Source organism: Aegilops tauschii, chromosome 5 (genome assembly GCF_002575655.3).
Source record: "Aegilops tauschii subsp. strangulata cultivar AL8/78 chromosome 5, Aet v6.0, whole genome shotgun sequence".
Taxonomy (NCBI): Eukaryota; Viridiplantae; Streptophyta; class Magnoliopsida; order Poales; family Poaceae; genus Aegilops; species Aegilops tauschii.
The window spans coordinates 562600608-562620717 of NC_053039.3; the positions used below are offsets into that span (position 1 = coordinate 562600608).

The window sequence follows — 20110 nt, forward strand, 5'->3', positions numbered from 1 at the left end:
GAAAGTGTCTGTTGGGTTGGCACGAATCGAGACTGGGATTTGTCACTCCGTATGACGGAGAGGTATCTCTGGGCCCACTCGGTAATGCATCATCATAATGAGCTCAATGTGACCAAGTGTTTGGTCACGGGATCATGCATTACGGTAACGAGTAAAATGACTTGCCGGTAACGAGATTGAACAAGGTATTGGGATACCGACGATCGAATCTCGGGCAAGTAACGTACCGATTGACAAAGAAAATTGTATACGGGATTGATTGAATCCTCGACATCGTGGTTCATCCGATGAGATCATCGTGGAACATGTGGGAGCCAACATGGGTATCTAGATCCCGCTGTTGGTTATTGACCGGAGAGTCGTCTCGGTCATGTCTGCATGTCTCCCGAACCCGTAGGGTCTACACACTTAAGGTTCGGTGACGCTAGGGTTGTAGAGATATTAGTATGCGGAAATACGAAAGTTGTTCGGAGTCCCGGATGAGATCCCGGACGTCACGAGGAGTTCCGGAATGGTCCGGAGGTGAAGAATTGTATATAGAAAGTCCAGTTTCGGCCACCGGGAAAGTTTCGGGGGTCACCGGTATTGTACCGGGACCACCGGAAGGGTCCCGGGGGGTCCACCGGGTGGGGCCACCTATCCTGGAGGGCCCCATGGGCTGAAGTGGGAGGGGAACCAGCCCCTGTTGGGCTGGTGCGCCCCCCTTGGGCCTCCCCCTGCGCCTAGGGTTGGAAACCCTAGGGGTGGGGGCGCCCCACTTGGCTTGGGGGGCAAGCCACCCCCTTGGCCGCCGCCCCCCTTGGAGATTGGATCTCCTAGGGCCGGCGCCCCCCCAGGGGCCCTATATAAAGAGGGGGGAGGGAGGGCAGCCGCACCCAAGCCCCTGGCGCCTCCCTCTCCCTCCCGTGACACCTCTCCCTCTCGCTGAGCTTGGCGAAGCCCTGCCGAGATCCCCGCTGCTTCCACCACCACGCCGTCGTGCTGCTGGATCTCCATCAACCTCTCCCTCCCCCTTGCTGGATCAAGAAGGAGGAGATGTCTTCCCCAACCGTACGTGTGTTAAACGCGAAGGTGCCGTCCGTTCGGCGCTCGGTCATCGGTTATTTGAATCACGACGAGTACGACTCCATCAACCCCGTTCACTTGAACGCTTCCGCTCGCGATCTACAAGGGTATGTAGATGCACTCTTTTCCCTCTCGTTGCTAGAAGACTCCATAGATTGTTCTTGGTGATGCGTAGAAATTTTTTAATTTCTGCAACGATCTCCAACAACGGTCGCCACCCGTCGTCGCCGGCCAGCTCCGTGCACCCCGGATCTCCCTCTTCCAGCGCCCCCGGATCTCCCCCTTCCAGCGCCACCCGTTTCAGCGCCCGCCCCCTCCCCCTCGGCTGCGCCGCTGTGGCCTGCGGGCTGCGGCTGCTGTCCTGTTCGCAGTGTCCGGCGACGCAGCGAGGGCGCAAGGCGGCGAACCTGGCTAGGGCGCGAGTGGCGCGAGGCTGCAGCCTGCAGGCAGCTCGGCGTCCAGCGAGGTAGTCACTTTCTCTGTTTCTCAGTACAGTTTTGATGGCTTGATGCCCTGTTTTTGTTTATAGATGCCATATTGTTAGGATGATGATGATTTTAGTTGCTAGATGCCACTCTTTGTGTGTCTGTTAGATGTAGAAACCAGTTTTGACATTGAGAAATTTTTGTTTCTCTAAAATTTGACAGGAAGGCAAGATGAATAAAAGAAACAAGACATTGAATTCATGTTTTCAAGTTCGAACCACCGAAACCGCAGAAACAGGTCCTTCAACTCAAACAGCTGATAATACACCTAATGTTAGAGCTGAACTCAAACCCGGTGATGTTGAATCGGACCCCGGTAAGAGAATACCAATTGAGGAGTTAGATCCAGACATTAGAGATCTTGCTAGAAGGGAGTACATTAGTATGTAAGAGCATCTCCAGCCGTTGGCACCCCCAAGAACATCACCGAACCAAAAAAGTTGGTGTCTTGGGGGTCATCCGGTGAAATAAAGAGGGCATCTTCCCAGTCATACCCCACCCCAAGCAAAAGTTTGTGAGGAGAATGATTAAGTGGGCCAAGAAAAAGGACATGTGGTGAGACACGATTCGCCGAAACTTCCGCCGGCGCCCCCAAGAGACCCCCAGCGCGCCGGGTTTCGCCTGGGTTTGCCGGCGCTATTTTGACGTCCTGGGGGGCGTTGGGGGCGTGGTTGGGCCGTTTTTCGGCGAAAAGTGTCATCCGAGCCTAAAACCGAGCCTAAAAAGGTGTCCTGGGGGGCGTCCTGGGGAGGTTAGTGGAGATGCTCTAAGTTCTCACATGTAGCATGTATCATTAACTTGTTTTACCTGCTATATTATGCACTGACTTGCATTTCAAAATTGATGAATGAAGGTTTAGCTTCTGCTGCTATTGAAGATGTAATCATGGGAGGCTCAAACCAACGAATCCTTTGATTTGGTATCAATCTTTTGTATCATCTATCTATGCTACATATTGTCTTTTGATTTCTTTTGCTTTATTAGTTGACCCATCATGGAACAAATGATGCCATTGAACATTATGTTCGGTTTCTTATTAGTTATGCAACATAGATTGACTTTTGTATGCCTTAAAACTGAAGTTTTTTCTAGGTAGTTTTTAGCCCTTAGTTTCTTGCCTGGGGTGTCAGACAATCCTGCCCTACTAGGAAAAGGGCTATAGATAATATGGACACTAATAACACACCACACATGTGGTGCGCCACTACTATATACTAATGGCGCATCATGAGTTGGTACGCCATTAGTGTCCAAATACTAATGGCGCACCACATCCACGGTGCGCCACTACTAACAATTTTTTTTTAAAACTAGTAATGGCGCACCAGGGGATAGTGCGCCATTACTAGTTTAACTAGTAATAGCGCACCGCACCCTCGGTGCGCCACTACTAACAATTTTTTTTTATTTTTTTTCAAAACTAGTAATGGCGCACCGAGGGGACAGTGCGCCATTACTAGTTAAAACTAGTAATGGCGCACCACACCCTCGGTGCGCCACTACTAACAATTTTTCTTTAATTTTTTTTCAAAGTTAGTAATGGCGCACCGTGGGTGTGGTGCGCCATTACTAGTAACTAGTAATGGCGCACCACACCCACGGTGCGCCATTACTAACTTTGCCCAAAAATTCCACCAAATGCACACCCCCTGGACCGCCTTTTCCGTTTTAGAAAAAATAAAAGAAAATGATGGAAATGTCAAAAAAATAAAATAATATAAGTTTTCCATGTGATATGTGGTCTAGTTGTTGGGAAAATTTACAAATAGGAATTTCGACTTTATTTGCAAAATCTCTCTGGAATTTGTAAAATGGGCATAACTTTTGCATACGAACTCGGATTAAAAAGTTTTTTATATGAAAATTCATCTACTCGAAAAGTTACATACGATTTGAACTGGGGGAACCCCCTTCAACATCTTCAAAATCCCCAAAAACCTAACAGAACGAAAGATACGGGGCTTTTAAGATCTAGAGGGGGGAAAATGAAAAAAAATTCAAACTTACTAGTGGCGCACCATTTGCTAGGTGCGCCACTAGTAACAGAAAAAAAAATTGGTTTCAAAAAAACTTTTTTGGAAATTTTTTTCAAAATATGATACGTAATATGATCGGGAAGTTTGAAATATTTTTTCAAAATTTCATCACACTCATGAACATGAACAAAGTCCTAGACATCAACAAGGTTTAATAGGATTGATATGATAGATATATCAACAAGTGCCTGTGAAGTGAGCTGGTGCTGGGGTTGGATAGAACTGTGAAGTTAAGCGTGCTCGGGCTGGAGTAGTGTGAGGATGGGTCACCTTCCGGGAAGTTTGACCACGGAGTGCGATTTGACTTGAGATTAAGCATATTGGCTTGAGATTAAGCCATAGTGACCTGAGATTAAGAAAAAACAAAAAGAAAATTGTGAATTTTAAAAAAAAATTGGAAAAAAAATTTTGAAAAAAAATTGTTAATAATGGCGCACTTTTAAAATTCTAATGGCGTGATGCTAGTGGCGCATCTGTAGTGCGCCATTAGTAGCCAAAACAGGTGCACCACTAGCAGGCCTTTTCCTAGTAGTGCTGGGTCCGCCACTGTATACATGTATGTGACCATCTGCAATTGTACTGTGTTCAAGAAAAATAGAAAAGTGAGATTTGTATATGATGTAGAACAACATGTTATAACAGCATAAATTGAAAAAACAAAAAGAAAATTGTGAATTTTAAAAAAAAAATTGGAAAAAAAATTTTGAAAAAAAAATGTTAATAATGGCGCACTTTTAAAATTCTAATGGCGTGATGCTAGTGGCGCATCTGTAGTGCGCCATTAGTAGCCAAAACAGGTGCACCACTAGCAGGCCTTTTCCTAGTAGTGCTGGGTCCGCCACTGTATACATGTATGTGACCATCTGCAATTGTACTGTGTTCAAGAAAAATAGAAAAGTGAGATTTGTATATGATGTAGAACAACATGTTATAACAGCATAAATTTTCAAAGTTGAAACAAAACCCATTTTTTAGATCAAGTTAAAACATAATTTGAGAAAGAAAAATGCATGGTAGACAAAACGAGTGTCAAGAATGGTCTTCTTGTGCAGGTTCTTCCTAGTGTTCAGCCGAAGATCATAACTTTTTCGTGAAACTCTTGAGTCCCATATTGCAGTAAGCATCGGGTCGGTGAGCTACCCGAAGAGAGTTGTGTAAGCCCCACGAGTGGGGAAAGCATCCCCATTAAGCATCCGCCTAGTATTAAGCATCCGCCTAGTATCCTGTACCTAAGAGGGTGTGTACTGAAAAACAGAATTACTACCTCCGAGCAGGACGATTCGATGGTTGTAGGGGGCGTGTACAAAGAGTACTATCCCGTGATATCATTTAAAGCGGTGATCGACTTTTCCATCACGGCGCCAAAAAGGATAGTTAACGAGCGCTCCTTCGGGAGCCTCGTAACGATCAACGCCACTTGGCACACTCTCAGTCATTCGCCACGTGTCGCGCTCTGGGCGTTCCCTCCGAATTTTGTTTTTTTTTCACACGCGTTTTCGGCTATTTAAACGGTTTTTTCCAACGTTTTGGTTTTCCACCGGTCTTCCTTAGCTTTTCGACCAAAAATTTTTTAAAAAAAAATTTGCGCGAAAAAACGTGTTTTTTTCCTTTCGCGAGAGTCACGGCCGTGCCTCTCGCAAACGAAAAAAATACGCGTTTTCTTTTTTTTTTCCTTTTGCGAGAGGCACAGCTGTGCTTTCGCGAGAGTCACGGTCGTGCCTCTCGAAAAGGGAAAAAACGTGTTTTCTGTTTTTTTTCTTTCACGAGAGTCACGGTTTTGCTTCCGCCAGAGGCACGGTTGTGCTTTCGCAGCAGTCACGGCCGTGCCTCTCGAAAAGGAAAAAAACGTGTTTTCTGTTTTCTTTTCGCGAGAGTCACGGTTTTGCTTTCGCAAGAGGCATGGTTGTGCTTTCACGAGAGTCACGGCCATGCCTCCTCGGAAACGAAAAAACGCGTTTTCTCTTTTTTTTTCCCTTCCGTGAGAGTCACGGTTTTGCTTCTGCGAGAGGCACGGTTATGATTTCGTGAGAGGCACGGGCATGCCTCTTTCGGAAAGGGAAAAAACCCGTGCTCCTGGTTCGGTTTTTCGTCCGGTTTTTTTCGTGAAAAAAAATTTCGTCAAAACCTATCAACATGGGATCTAGTTTTGAAAATCTCGACGCGAGGAATCCAACGGTGAAAGCGGTTCGAGATTTGGACTCACGGTTTGAGAGATAAAACATTTTGAATAAACGAATCTACGAAAAAAGGGAAAACTTTCAGGTTGCGACAAGTGACGCGCTACATGTGCGCCACTTGTCGCAACCAGGGGAATTGGAGTGATCTTTGCAACGAATACTCCTCAATTAGTGACTTCGGCCGGAAAGGCCCACATCCATAGCTTTGCGTGCGATGCGAGACCAGAGGCCCAGATCAGACGATGCTTGAAAGTCTACTCGGGGTTGTTCCAGAAGGGACAAAAAAGAACTACTCACCCAGACCCAAGGGTCACCGCTCACAAGTGAGGCTCCTCCCGGCTAGAAACTCCTAACGAATTTTTGGTGAAAATGAATGGAAAATGGAGCTTATGAGGGAGGAGAGATAAGCATATCTTGTGAATGATCAGAGTGCTTGTGCTCCCTAAGCATAGGCATGCTTGGAAGGATAGAGGCATATAGGGCTCAGCAAGACACGATGGCATACTGAAGGGAATGCTATGCCAAGTACTCCACTCTTTCCATCTCAACTAAAAAGAAAACTCTGGTCTCTCCAGCTCAACAAGTTCGGATCCTGTGCTTACTGGTTTGATAAGGTGCTTTTTTAGGGACAATTCCATTTCTCCCCCTAACTTAAACCCACACCTGGCATTTACCCCTAAATTTCGAGTATGCTCAAAAATACCCCTCTTCCGTTAGGTGGTGTTATAGAAATACCCCTCGGCGACGTTTCTGTTAGGTCAAAGGGGTTTGACCATGTGCTTTGTCCAAAATGCCCCTGGGTGGTACTAGTCCACATTCAGGTAAAGAAAAAAAACTAAGTCAAAGTTAGACCAGTCAACAGGGACTGGTCAAATTAGATTTTGGAGGCCCACATGTCATTCTTTCTAACTGTTTTATAGTTAGTAAAGGGCCCATGGGTCAGTGGAACATTTACCTGGAGGGTTAGCCTAAATACCTTTTTAACAACAGCGGCTAAACGCCGGCGCGTGCGCGAAGGTACAACGGCGACGTACGGCGGAACGGAAGGATGCCGGAGAGGTCTATGGGCTTCAGAGTGGACCTGCGAGGCTGCGGGGCTGAAGACGAACTGGACTGAGGTGGCCCGAGACTGTGGGGTGGCCGGGGATGGGCAACGGTGAGCTTGAGCGGCGGCGACGGGCGGTGCTCATGGGGGGAGGTTTTCGGGGATGCAGGGAAGCTTGAGGGCTCACCAGGACATCCGGGAGGTTGTCTTGGAGCTAAGTAACTTGGGGGAATCCTCCTAGATTCATGGGTAGAGGAGATCGGGCAGCGGCCGCACTCCACCGGAGTTGGGGAAGACGACGAGTGAGCCGTCAATTTCGGGTGCCTCGGTCAGATTCGTCCCGCTGGAAAACAAATCGGGAAGTGCTTGATCTAATGGGCATGCTACAGAGGCTTGAGGCTGTCGTTGGCCACGCGTGCGTGAGACGATGCGGCGACGACATGAACCGTGTGCGGGTTCCGTCGGGGTGTTGGTTCCGGTGTCTGTCCTCATGCCAAACAGTGGCCAATCGATGGATGATTACGCGGCACTGAGCGCAGCGGGACCACGCCGGCGAGCCTAATGCTGGCCACCGTCGTCTGCTGTTCGCCGCCGCCGGAGGTGAGCGAGAGAGAGACACAGAGAGGTAAGAGAATAAAGTTTTTCTTTTTTTTGGCGGGTCCACCTGTAAGCGAGAGAGGGGGTGAGATGAGATAGAGAGAGTTTTCTCCTTTTATTTTTCTAGGGTAGGTCCCACTTGTAAGTGTCATACGCGTAGAGGGGCAAAACTGGCCAAAAAATGTCCCGCAGTCAGTCAAACGCCTTTGACCACACGAAAATGGTACGAAAGGGTATTTCTATAAGAAGCTTTGACGGAAGAGGGGTATTTTTGAGCATACTCGAAATTTAGGGGTAAATGCCAGGTGTGGGTTCAAGTTAGGGGGAGAAATGGAATTGTCCCTTTTTTTAGGGAAACAGCAGGACTCCGTTACGTATTTTTATTAATTTTAGTAAAAAAATACAGATAAATTGTCTCAAGGAAAACAAAAAGAACTATACAAGTGAATTCTGCAGAAATCTAAAACTGAAGAAACAAAAGGCTATACAAAAGAATAAAAGAAATACAAAGGATTACAAAATTAAAAGAAATACAAAGAAATCTAAAACTGAAGAAACAAAGGAAATACAAAGATTAAAAGAAATATAAGGCGCTTTGATATCACTCGTTGGCAGATGACAATAATACTCAAGTAACTTATTTCGCAAAAAAAAAATACTCAAGTAACTCAACCTCATTGTTTCGAATTTCTACATGCTCATAATACTTCTTGTGGGCACCTCGAAGCCCATGAAAAATAAGTTACACTCGATAAGCTAATCTATAGAATCAGGGGATAACTACCACGGCAAGGATTCACGGGGTAACTACCGCCACAAGGAACAAAACCAGTATATGTCATAATGGAGCGACTAGCAGTTATACCCCCAAAATTCCATGAGTAAAGCAGCAATGCTCCCTCCAATTTTTTTATAAAGGACACTTTATTACTGAAAATGTTTAAGCATTACACCCGGTATTTGCATAACTAAGATGCACACAGCCAAACCAAGATCGAGCATAAAAATAAAAACGGCAAAATACAAGTGCTAGTAATGACTGTAGAATGCCTAAGCCGAAGGAGGGCCAATCCTGAGATAATGCTCTAATCCACGCTGAGAAAAAGTATTCCTCACCGTGTTCTCCAACCTATATACAACTCCATAAACAGATATGTTGTAGAGATGACCATAAATACAACATATTGGTACACCTGTAGATAACTGGGAAAAGAGAAGTTCTCTTATCGTTAAAGACCTTATCATTTCTGGATAGCCATAGCGACCAAATAACGGCGAGCCCTCCCATCCTGTGAAGAATTCTAAATTTGTTATCAATCTCATGTAACCAGTTGCCAAATATGTTAGCAAAACTACATGAAAGATACATGCCAGAAGCTACTTGCATGGCATTGGAAGAACAAATGCTTTATTGTTTCATCATCATGACAAACACACAATGTGCACTTCCATGTCAATTTCTGCTTAATTAATAAGGTTATCGTTGGTAAGAATGACTCATCGACGAAGATACCATGTAAACATTTTATTCTTAAGCGGTATTTGTAATATTTTATTCTTAACGACGAGTTTGTTTTATTTACCGGTTATTAGTTGTTTAGATTTCATCAACAACACGTCTCTGCTGAGTCCCAGCAGTTGCCGAGGGCTGTAGCCGGACAGCCTGTGCTTCGGAACTCGGGGAAAGCTTAAGCACTCGCACGTATGGATATCCTGTAGTGGCTAGTGAAGCTCCTGAATTTCGGTGAGAGGTAGAGAGACGACGAGCGGAGAGCCGCAGCGGTCCGCAGGGCGTCCTCCTCGTCGAGATCCAGGCACAGCGGGGGCACCTACATCGACAGCAACTCGTAGCGGCCACCATCAGTTGGGTCCCACGTCGAGTACCGGAAGGGCGTGGTGACCTTGTTTTTCTCTAATGCCACCGGCGTGGGTTTTGATTCTTGTTGTGCTCGCTGAACATTGCGTCGACGGTAGGAAGTGAAGGGTGGTGGTCGTGGATGACAATTGTCAGCGCCGTCGTGCCGTCGCCGTTCTTGGGCCCCGGCTTGTTGATGTGGAGGATGGCGCTCTTAGCGTCGGCATTGATGCACACCCAGAATCATGATAAACCAGTTCGGGGGATACCAATTCCAAGCTCGGTAAGATGCATACTCGGATTAAGAAGTCGAACACAAAACCATGGCCTTTAAAACGGAAATGATAAATCCTGAACATGGGATTTGACCATGGCAAATCAAATGTTTTTTATGGCAATTTTAGTGACGCAAGAATGGCAAGTTTAGTTGACACGCATAACGTTTTCTGGTAAAAAATATACTAAGCATGGAGTTGTCATGGTTGCCAACTAAATTGCCATACTCACGTCAAGAAGGTTGCCCTAAAAATTTTCAATTTGCCATGGTCAAATTCCAAATGTTTGGACGTTATCGGGGTCCTTTAAAAAAGGTAATTACACCGCTGATGCTTGAACTTGGCAGATGTTCACTTTAGTGCTTGCAATTGCGAAATAAAGGTAGGGTGTGTCTAGAGCACATCTAGATGTGCTCTAGTTATTGCACATCTAAATGAGTGAATTAAACATAGAGAGAAAGAGAAAAAAGAAAAAAAATCTACACGAATCTCATCATAAGATCAATGACATAGGACTTAGATGTGCAATACTTATAGCACATCTAGATGTGCTTTAGCAAAACTGTAAAGATAAATAGTTTCAAAACTTGACATGTGCGTGCAAATATGGTGCTGGTTCCAAAACATGGCAAGCGCGTGCAAATATGGTGCTAGTCCAATCCATAGACGTAAAATGTGATGACTTGGCTCCATATTTCGCTTGGCATTCCAAACTTGCATGCGCATGCAAATACTACGGTGCTAATCCTATAGACATAAAATGCGCTGACGTGGCACCGTATTTTGTTTGACGGTACAAAACTTGGCATGCTCATGCAAATACAATGCTAATTCAGATCTGTAGACGTTAAATATAATGACGTGGCAGTATATATCATTTGGCGTGTACATGTGGCATGGGGCCAGTATGCAGCGGCCGAACATGATGGTTTGCATTAAAGTCTCTATGGTCAGTGGGACCCACCAGTCAGTACAAAAGGAAAATTTGACATGAAAAATATTGGCCACTGGAACTCAAACCGTCGACGTGAAGCTATAGCGAGCAAGCGTGCTAGTCACTTCACCCTTGACGTGTTGATGTCTATTGAGCATAAACTTTTTTAAGGGTCTATAAACGTTTGTTAAGCCACAGTGTTCATAGAGTTACACACTAAATCGGGCAAGATAGTAAGCCAAACATGGCGCCCAAAAGGAAGAGAAGAAGTCGCTTTCGTGAGAGAATGAGCTTCACCATTGTACACGCGCTTCCCATGAATGACCTTGAGTGCTTGAAAACCTTCACGTCGATGAATCTACCATTTTTAAGAAGTTGCTCCCCACTACAAGACATTCTTTCAACATGCAGATTGTCCACATCAGCAATCCGCCATTTCAGCAATTCTCCATCCACCCAACCATGAGACACCCAGTCTTCCAATTTTGTGTAGCCACGTCACCTCAAAATAGTAGTACAAGTTCGGTCACTGTGTCTCCCCCTCAACTGTAACTGAAGGTGATACTGAAACTTAAATCACACAACCGTCCGTCTCTTACGCATGGCCACTATCAGTGCAACCATTTTAATGCTGACTGTTAGGTGTGTTTAGTGGAGTCTTTTCCCCTTCCACTGCAAGCATGTCTTCTCCTCTCCCCTTATTCTTCTGCTCCATATCTTCCACTCATATCTCCCTCCCCCCATCTTCTCTTTGATACAACGATGGATTCAGCTGGTCCTCCGCATCTTGCACATCCCAACTGAATCATCCCAGCTGGTCCTCCATCTTAAGATCATCAAGCGAAAAAAAGCACATACCCAATCTTCAATGACCCTGATGGAGATCACTCGCTTCCTTCCACGGTCGCTGCTGCTTCTCTATCCCTGTGACGGAGGAGGAGGAGCAAGCCGGCACCGCGAAAGTTATTTGAGAGGATGCTGCACCCCTCTCAGAAGGGGGCGTTTGTCCCGGTTGGTAAGGGGCTTTTGTCCCGCTTTTTGAACCGGGACTAAAGGGTCGTTACTAATGCCTCCCCCCTTTAGTCCCGGTTCTTCTTACACCAACCGGGACTAAAGAAAATTTTATGATTTTTTTTTGAAAAAAAAAAAATTTTGCGAATTTTTTTTGAATTTTTTTTTATTTTCAAATTTCTGAATTATTTTAACCTCTAATCACTATTCAATTTATCCTCTAATCTCTAATCACCCCTCATCATTCCAAATCATCTAACTTCCCGGACGGTCACCCATCCTCTCACTACTCCAGCCTGAGCACGCTTAACTTCCGGGTTCTATTCTCCCTCGTTTTCAAGTCTGCACTTGTTATTTTCCTGACAATAGTAAGATGTCAATCCTATTAACCCTCAGGAATTTAGCTTGAGCATGAAGTGACACATTTCACTGTTTGAGTTTGAAACTATCGTTTTAAAAAACAATAATTATTTAGTAACACTAATATTTCTGAAATAATTAGTTTGACCATTGTTTGACCACTGTTTGACCACAGTTTGACCAGATTTAACCAAAATTCAAAAAAACTGAATAATTATTTAGTAACACTAATATTCTAGAATAATTAGTTTGACCATTGTTTGACCACTGTTTGACCACAGTTTGAAATTTTTTGAATTTTTTTGCCTCTCCAGATCTTAAAAGCCCCGTAACTTTTTTTCCGTTAGGTTTTTGAGGATTTTGAAAATGTTTAACGGGGTTCCCCCAATTAAAATCGAATGTAACTTTCCGAGTAGATGATTTTTCATATAAAAAACTTTTTAATCCGAGTTCGTATGCAAAAGTTATGCCCATTTTACAAATTCCAGAGAGATTTTGCAAATAAAGTCGAAATTCATATTTGTAAATTTTCCCAACAACTAGACCACATATCACATGGGAAACTTATTTTATTTTATTTTTTGACACCACACGAACCGGGACCAATGCTCACATTAGTCCCGGTTCGTGACTGAACCGGGTCTAATGTGAATATTGCCCTGTGACGAAAGCCCTGTTTTGTACTAGTGTACGTACGTCTCTCTCTCTCTCTCTCTCTCTCTCTCTGCGTATGTGATGTCCGATTGAACAATTTCTTCCGTATGTCATCTTCTTTTTGGTCAGTAAGAAACTTCAATTTTACCCCTGCCAACATCTCACCAACATCTTCTGTTTGTTGTGAAAGCAGGGAGTGGAGAAATGTTGGAGTTGAAGTGGAGGTCAGGCATGCACACACACGCATGGCGTTTGGCCATGCACGCACAAGAGCCCTGGGGTCACACGCATGAGCACCCGGCCATGTACGCACAAGCGCTAGGCCATGCACACCACGCATCGGCTGCACGCTCTGGCTACCCAGCCATGCGCACATCAGGCGTACATGCACGGACACATGCCCCGGTCATACACACACCTGACACATGCACGCATGCACTGACATGGACTTCTTACAAGATGGCTGTACATTTCATGTCCACAATACTCTGTATTGTGGTGTATTAGTAATGATATCCTTGCAACTTTGATTCACACGTCGTGCTATTTTCCCCCTCATCGCCGTTGTTTCCATGCACTGGCCATCCAGCGGCCGTGATGCGCTTGGCCTGGTCGTGGTGGCCCCGGGCACCAGATAAACATTCCTGAAAAAAACTATTGGGTCACAAACTACACGATGTAACGAATAATTGTTCTTTGTACTATTTCTTCTTACTTATGTGTAATTCTAAAACATAATCTAACATCACTTAACTTATTTATATAGTCATGTAGACCACTTTGGCAGAAAAAGGTCAAGATGCATAGTTTGTTCCATATGATTGTGTGTAAGTTAGTGATTAGTCTTACCCTTGCATTATGTGAAATTCATGCCTCCTCTAACCAGGACAAGTTTGAATTTCCTTTTGTCAGGATTTCTTCATGATTGATTGGTTTACTTTCATTTGCTTAGACTTGACATCCTTTGATCCTTTCTACCATTTCTTTCTGCGATATTACTACTATCAAACATTTGAGCCTGATGGTTTTATAGAATCTAAATTCTACTTTTGTGTTTTAAATATTTCCGCAGCAACGCGCGGGGTATCATCTAGTAATATCTCAAAGAATGGTATCGTAGGGGCACGGAGCTTCCGTTTAAATGGCCACCACAAACTCATTTGTAAACGGACACACTCGTGCAGCATAATTGGGTTGCAATCAGTGCAGCCCATTTTATAAATGTTAGTTTTTCCCTTTTGTAGAAATTTCTAAAAATATGTAAATTATAATCACTGTATAAAAGTTAGATTCGAATATTTGTGTATTATAAATAATATACATACAAAAATAACATACATACAAATTATTCATGTGATTTTCAAAATTATTCTTTTTTACTTATATTTTTTATATAAACCATGTGTGTATTGAAATATTTAGTAAATACAAACATTTTGGGTATTCACCTGTAGAGTATATTTAAAAATGATTAGTAAATACAAAAAATTATACACCTGTAGAATATATTTCAATTATATGAAATTATGAATATAAGCGACCAATGAAAATTATGCACAAGTGAAATTTATATGAAAATTATGAATATAGGCGATGAGTAAAAATTATACACAAGTTAATATTCATAAATATTTACTAAATATTTGTGTTCATAATTTTGTTTAATATAAATATAATCCACAAGTGAATATTCATAAAAAACTAAATTTCAAAGTATGAATATTTTAATTATACAAATAGTTTAAACAACATACTTATGAATTATAAAAATGTGTGTACAATAATTGAAATGTTTGTATTACTAAACAAGTATAAAATTGTATTTTTTTAAATATTTGTCATATTTTAAATTAGAAAATGTTTTTAAATTAATTGATATAGTTACATTAATAATTTTAATATAATACGTACGTTTCTTAAAAATTACATGAACATTTTTTAAGTATGTTCTCTTATTTGTATGTGTATATTTATGACACATGGATATTTGAACTTTATTTTGATTGTCGCGATTAAAATTTACATATGTTCATAAATTTCGAGAAAAAACTAACAAATGCAAAATGAGCCGCACTGATTGCAGCACATTTACAATGCATAAAGCCTTGTCATCCATTGTTTACATCAAATTTCATTCAGTTAGGTGGCTACCATGGTCTGCTAGCTAGCTCATGTTTGGTGGTTTGAGTCCTAGTGGCCACCATTTTTTTTCCCGCAAAAAAATAGACGCTACTTCAAATTTACTTTCCCACCCAATTTCTTTCTTTTTCATCATTTGGAGTTGTGTATCGGAAGTTATGACCATTTTGCTGGAAGGTGTCCAGGCTGTCAATGTTGGGCAAGAATCCGAGAAACTTTAGGGTAATTCTCCAAGTTGACTGCTTATTCTCCCAAGGAAGCCATGCAAAGTTATTACTTTTTGGACTCTTTTCACACCTATCAAGGGGGTTTGTCCTAGGTTATAAAAAACCCCATCACCGCCATCTTTTAGGGGCATTTTGTCAAGCCTCCTAGCCACAAGCTCATGGAGCAAGATTGCTAGAGATCCGAGAGATCCTTACTATATTTTATCTGGATTCGGGAGAAGGAGCCTCTGGTATCCGCTAATTCCTACTCTACGGTTTTGGCTATTTTGTGTTGGTTAGTCTAGGTTTGGGGTTCCGTGATTGTTCGGACTGCGGGTGGGAGTACTTGCAACTTCGCTCAGCCTTCCCCAAACCTACGAGTCGTATCCAACATTGACAGGTTAAAGATAGTTATCCTAACTTCTTGCAGCTAGTTATACTCCCTGATATGATCCTACGACGTGAAGATCCGGCCACTCTCTTGCTTAAAGAATCTTTCCATGGGTTTGCACATCAGATTTCATCGATGATTTCAGTGATTTTACAAGGATGGGATACTAAAGTATGTAATCATAGAGATCAAAAGGGTTGAATCAATCAGTGAATAAAGATTCCTGATTAAGGTATTCATAAAGAAAACGCTGAAGACTTTCGCCTCAAAAATTGTGCTGTAGACATAGCGGCCGTATACCTGTATGATTGACATTGATCACATGGCTGATTCAGTTGACGACGATTAAGAAACTAACGTGTACTTGCGTACACATTCGATGCCTTGGTGTCCTTATCATTTTTTCAGGAGTGATTGGTGCTCTTATCATGCTTCTTACGTTGTAATCTAACTTATCGATGGTCAGCTATCAAAGAGGTGAATCACGCGCTTCAAGAATTGGAGGTGGTTGGGCTTGCAGTTAGAGACTGTTTAGAAATTTTAACTAGTTGGTGGCTAGCGTGACATCCAGCACTAACTAAAGAACAACTGGAAGAATGTCAAATCGGTTGTTCAGTTAACCTATCATTTTGAATGTATTTAATTAAGAGACGAGGTAGTATAGTAGAGCTCGGTCGATCTGACCTGCGTTGGATGATTAGAAGGCGCAAGTCAATCTTTGGTGGTTGCAGCCATGTGCACCTATACGACCGTTGGAACCGTGATCTCATACGTTAACACGACAATCATTCTTCTCCATCATTCCTCACCTCATTCATAAGCTAGCTAGCTAGATCCCTATTTAAGCACCACCATTGTCACAATCATTCCTCACCTCCAAAACCACTTGATCGCCACAACATCTAGCAAGCAAGCTAACTGCGAGGGAAGCTCAACCGTCTGATCACTCCCTGTTTCTTTCTGGGACTCTCAGCAGAATGATGGTGGCTGGGATGCGCTTCCTGCAGCTGTTCGCGGTGGTTCTCGCCTTCTCCTTCGTGCCCGCCAAGTCCGGCTACTGGCTGCCGGCCCATGCCACGTTCTACGGCGGCGCCGACGGCTCTGACACAATGGGTAAGCTAGCTAATCAAGCTTGCTCCGGCACCATCAATTTGCCAAATAATAGTATTACTTATCATGCGTGTGTGCATGTCTGACTGTACGGTTTTGCATGTGCAATGTGCAGGTGGCGCATGTGGGTACGAGAACCTGTACAACGCGGGGTACGGGATCAACAACGCGGCGCTGAGCACGGCGCTGTTCAACAACGGCTTGTCGTGCGGGCAGTGCTACCTCATCACCTGCGACACCAGCAAGTCAAACATGTGCAAGCCCGGCACGTCCATCACCGTCTCCGCCACCAACTTCTGTCCCCCCAACTGGGCTCTCCCCAGCGACAACGGTGGCTGGTGCAACCCTCCCCGCGTCCACTTCGACATGTCCCAGCCCGCCTGGGAAAACCTCGCCATCTACCGCGCCGGCATCGTCCCCGTCCTCTACCAGCAGGTCGCGTGCCAGAGGCAGGGCGGCCTGCGCTTCACTATCAACGGCTTCAACTACTTTGAGCTCGTGCTGGTGACCAACATGGCCGGGAGTGGGTCAGTCAAGAGCATGTCGGTGAAGGGGACCAACACCGCATGGATTCCGATGTCCCAGAACTGGGGCGCTAACTGGCAGTGCCTAGCGGGGCTGAAAGGACAAGCGCTCAGCTTCGCGATCACCTCCTCCGGTGGACAGTACAAGGTCTTCCAGGACGTCGTGCCGGCATGGTGGTTGTTCGGACAGACGTTCTCCACCTGGCAACAGTTCGACTACTAGCTAGTATGAACATTGTACAATTTGTATTACGATTATCAGTTCGCTTCGTTCAGAGCGAACATGCATGGAACTGTCCAGACACATACTCATTATCCCATTTTGATTGTTCAGTTCGTTGCCCATCGAGTGGATGTAGATTTGAATTGTAAAATCGGTAATCCACGACTCCCTCTATGCCTCCTCTATCTGGAACAATATATACTAAGAGTGGACGTGTGCGCGCTTTGCTGCGTCGTTTTCTCTCCTCGTTTCACATTTAAGTTTTGCTTCCATGTTTAAATTTAAGTTATGTTTTATCTGTCTATATAAAATTCTCATGATAAGTTATCAATGCCGCTAATAGGGTAAACAAATAGAGCTGTATAATTTAGGAAGCAAAACATATACGATGGAAATTACACCTACTGCCAACAGACTTCAATTTGGCTTGACGAAGTACATCTTAATACAAAAATTCTTCATTACTGAAAAAGTCTTATACGCTACACTGTGGGTTTATATAATTTCTCATCTTTTCCATTTAGTCCGATTTATTCAATTACAATTCCCTCCTCACCCCTCAAAGATTTGATCAATGAGTCTTTACATTTCTACAGTTCTTCTCTCTTGCAACCACCCCCCCCCCCCCCCCCCCCCCTTCTTTAAAAAAGAGAAGAAAGAATGTATTGACATAACCCTGAAGCGAAGGTAGTAATTAAAAAGTACCAATAAGTGGAAGGTTGCTCTGGTGGTAGGTGATGCTGGCGTCCGAGAGCATCATGGCGACGGTGAAGGTGAAGTTGTACCAGTTGAAGAAGTTGGCGATGCCGCGACGATCGTCAGTGGTGCGCAGGGTGAACTGGTTGGCCCCGAAGGCCAGGTTGCACGGCCGAATGCCACAGGCGCCTATGGCCAAGAAGAGAAGGACACCAGGAGTGCGGCAAGCTGGGAGCTGGTACGGCCCTCACACTAATGCCCTTTGGATGTGTTGCACGCTGAGGATGGAGGAAATGGAACGCGGCGGAGAGGGTGTGGATAAACATGCCGTGAAGGAGGACATGGTGGCAATGGAGATGGTTGTGCAACATCTGAGGTGGCTGTTGCAGACGTATGCACCGAAGAAATAACTTAGATGTGGCATTGTTGATGTGGCATTGTTGTACAGCTAGAAAAAATAGGTAGTGGGTAATAGTTATTTCTTTACTTTCAAACTGATGGGTTATAGTTATTTAGCAATAGAGGAAAAGTGTGGCACTTAAATAAACGGAACGATCAACTATATAGGTATGCTCGGAGCACTCAACGCATATACAGTGTCTATATGAACACAAAACTAAAAAATTAATCGATTACTCGCATGCACGGACAGATGATTTGACAACGTGAGATAGATAAGCTAATGAAAAAATGAATTATAACTTACATGCATGGCATGCTGGTGTGGCATGGTTGCATGACTAGGAATAGTAAGTTGTGGGTTGTAGTGCATGTCTTGATTTAATGCAAGGTGATTTAAAACCTACATAGAATGTACTAATGCATGTTGCATGTTAGAGAATTCTCATGTGTTGATTGGACGGCTGCTAGTGGATCAAACTAGCAAATCTAATGGCTACAATCATTTTAAAGATGTGGAGGCATACATGTTAAGAAGATTAGAAGTAGTGAAGATCAGTCTCTTAGTATGTAGGAGGCAGTTGCTACTTGCAAGAAAGAAAGAATCTAGTCCACATCCAATTCAAAATGAAACATATCAGCGCCTGTAGCTCAGTGGATAGAGCGTCCGTTTCCTAAGCGGAAGGCCGTAGGTTCGACCCCTACCTGGCGCGTTTTGTTTTATTTAAGCTAATTATTTTCTGCCAAAGCTTTTCTAGTACAAATTAATGAATTGTTCTAGGTGGGAAAAGCACGTTGGAGTACCATACAAAAAGTGTAATTTGCCCCAAAAAAACAAAGAATGGAAGAAAAACTGTGGGGATAGTGACATGTCCTAGGAGAGCGGCATTTTGGGACCTGGTTGCTCCAACGTTGAATTTAGATGTTCAGAAACTTTAGAAAAATATTCCACACACACACACACACACACATATATATATATATATATATAACTAGCAAGATGCCCGTGCGTTGCACGAAACATCAAGATGCATTTGTATGAGTAGTTTATCTTTTGGGAGAAGAGGAGTGCGGGTAAATTTTTATAGTTTCCTTCCTATCCAACAAAGCTAATTACCTGGCTTCATTTCTTTTTAGCTGATGATTGTCTTCTACCAAAGCTTTCCAACAAAGCTGGGCGTGAACCTTCTTCTCTACAGATTAGTGAATTGTTTGATTTGCTATACTGTTTAAAGCTAATTACCTGGTTTCAGTTCTTTTTAGCTGATTGTCTTCTCCCAAAGCTTTCCAACAAAGCTGGGCGTGAGCCTTCTTCTCTACAAATTAACGAGTTATTGGATTTCCTATACTGTTTGAGTGCTAATTGACTGACTTTGCACATTCTAGCTTGTCTATAATTTGGCGGACACTAACTTTTACTTTTTGCCAGAAAACTTTTGATCCATTCATCAACTGTTAAGGTAGTGCAAAGAACATCAGAAGAAAAAAAATACATCCAGGTCCGTTGACCATCTAGCGACGGCTACAAGCACTGGAGCGAGCTGCCGTCTTCGCCCCTCCCTCGTCGGAGCCGGGCAAACCTTTATGCGACCGGGCCCTTTTCTATTTCACACGCAGGTCGCTATCCAGCGACCTACCATATACCTTGTCGTGCACTCGTCCTCTCTGTCGGCCAACCCACTCCGGCTTTTCCCCCACATGTTTCAGAAGGTTCTAAAACCTTCCCAGAATCCGGTGTCTCTTTTTTACTATATTTTTATTGCATTTCCTTTTCCCTTTTATGTTTTTACTTTTAAGTTTTTTTAATCAAAGCCGTTATCAAACTCGTGCACTTTTCCAAATTTGTCAACATTCTTTAAAATCACACAATATTTTCAGAAATAAGCGGACATTTTTAAAATTCATGCACTTCTTTGGAAAAAGGCAAT

General features: G+C 43.6%; 1 protein-coding gene and 1 non-coding gene across 2 annotated transcripts; both read left to right on the forward strand.

Moving 5' to 3' along the window:
• Positions 1-16105: 16105 nt before the first annotated feature.
• On the forward strand, positions 16106-17347 carry LOC109775721 (expansin-A31-like). The gene is made up of 2 exons (XM_020334429.2): positions 16106-16343; positions 16456-17347. The coding sequence occupies exons 1-2, from the start codon at positions 16208-16210 to the stop codon at positions 17085-17087; spliced, it is 768 nt and encodes a 255-aa protein (XP_020190018.1). The 5' UTR covers positions 16106-16207; the 3' UTR covers positions 17088-17347.
• A 1475-nt stretch (positions 17348-18822) lies between these two features.
• Positions 18823-18895, forward strand: TRNAR-CCU (transfer RNA arginine (anticodon CCU)). Its single transcript has one exon. It is a non-coding gene; the product is annotated as a tRNA-Arg (tRNA).
• Positions 18896-20110: the final 1215 nt, after the last annotated feature.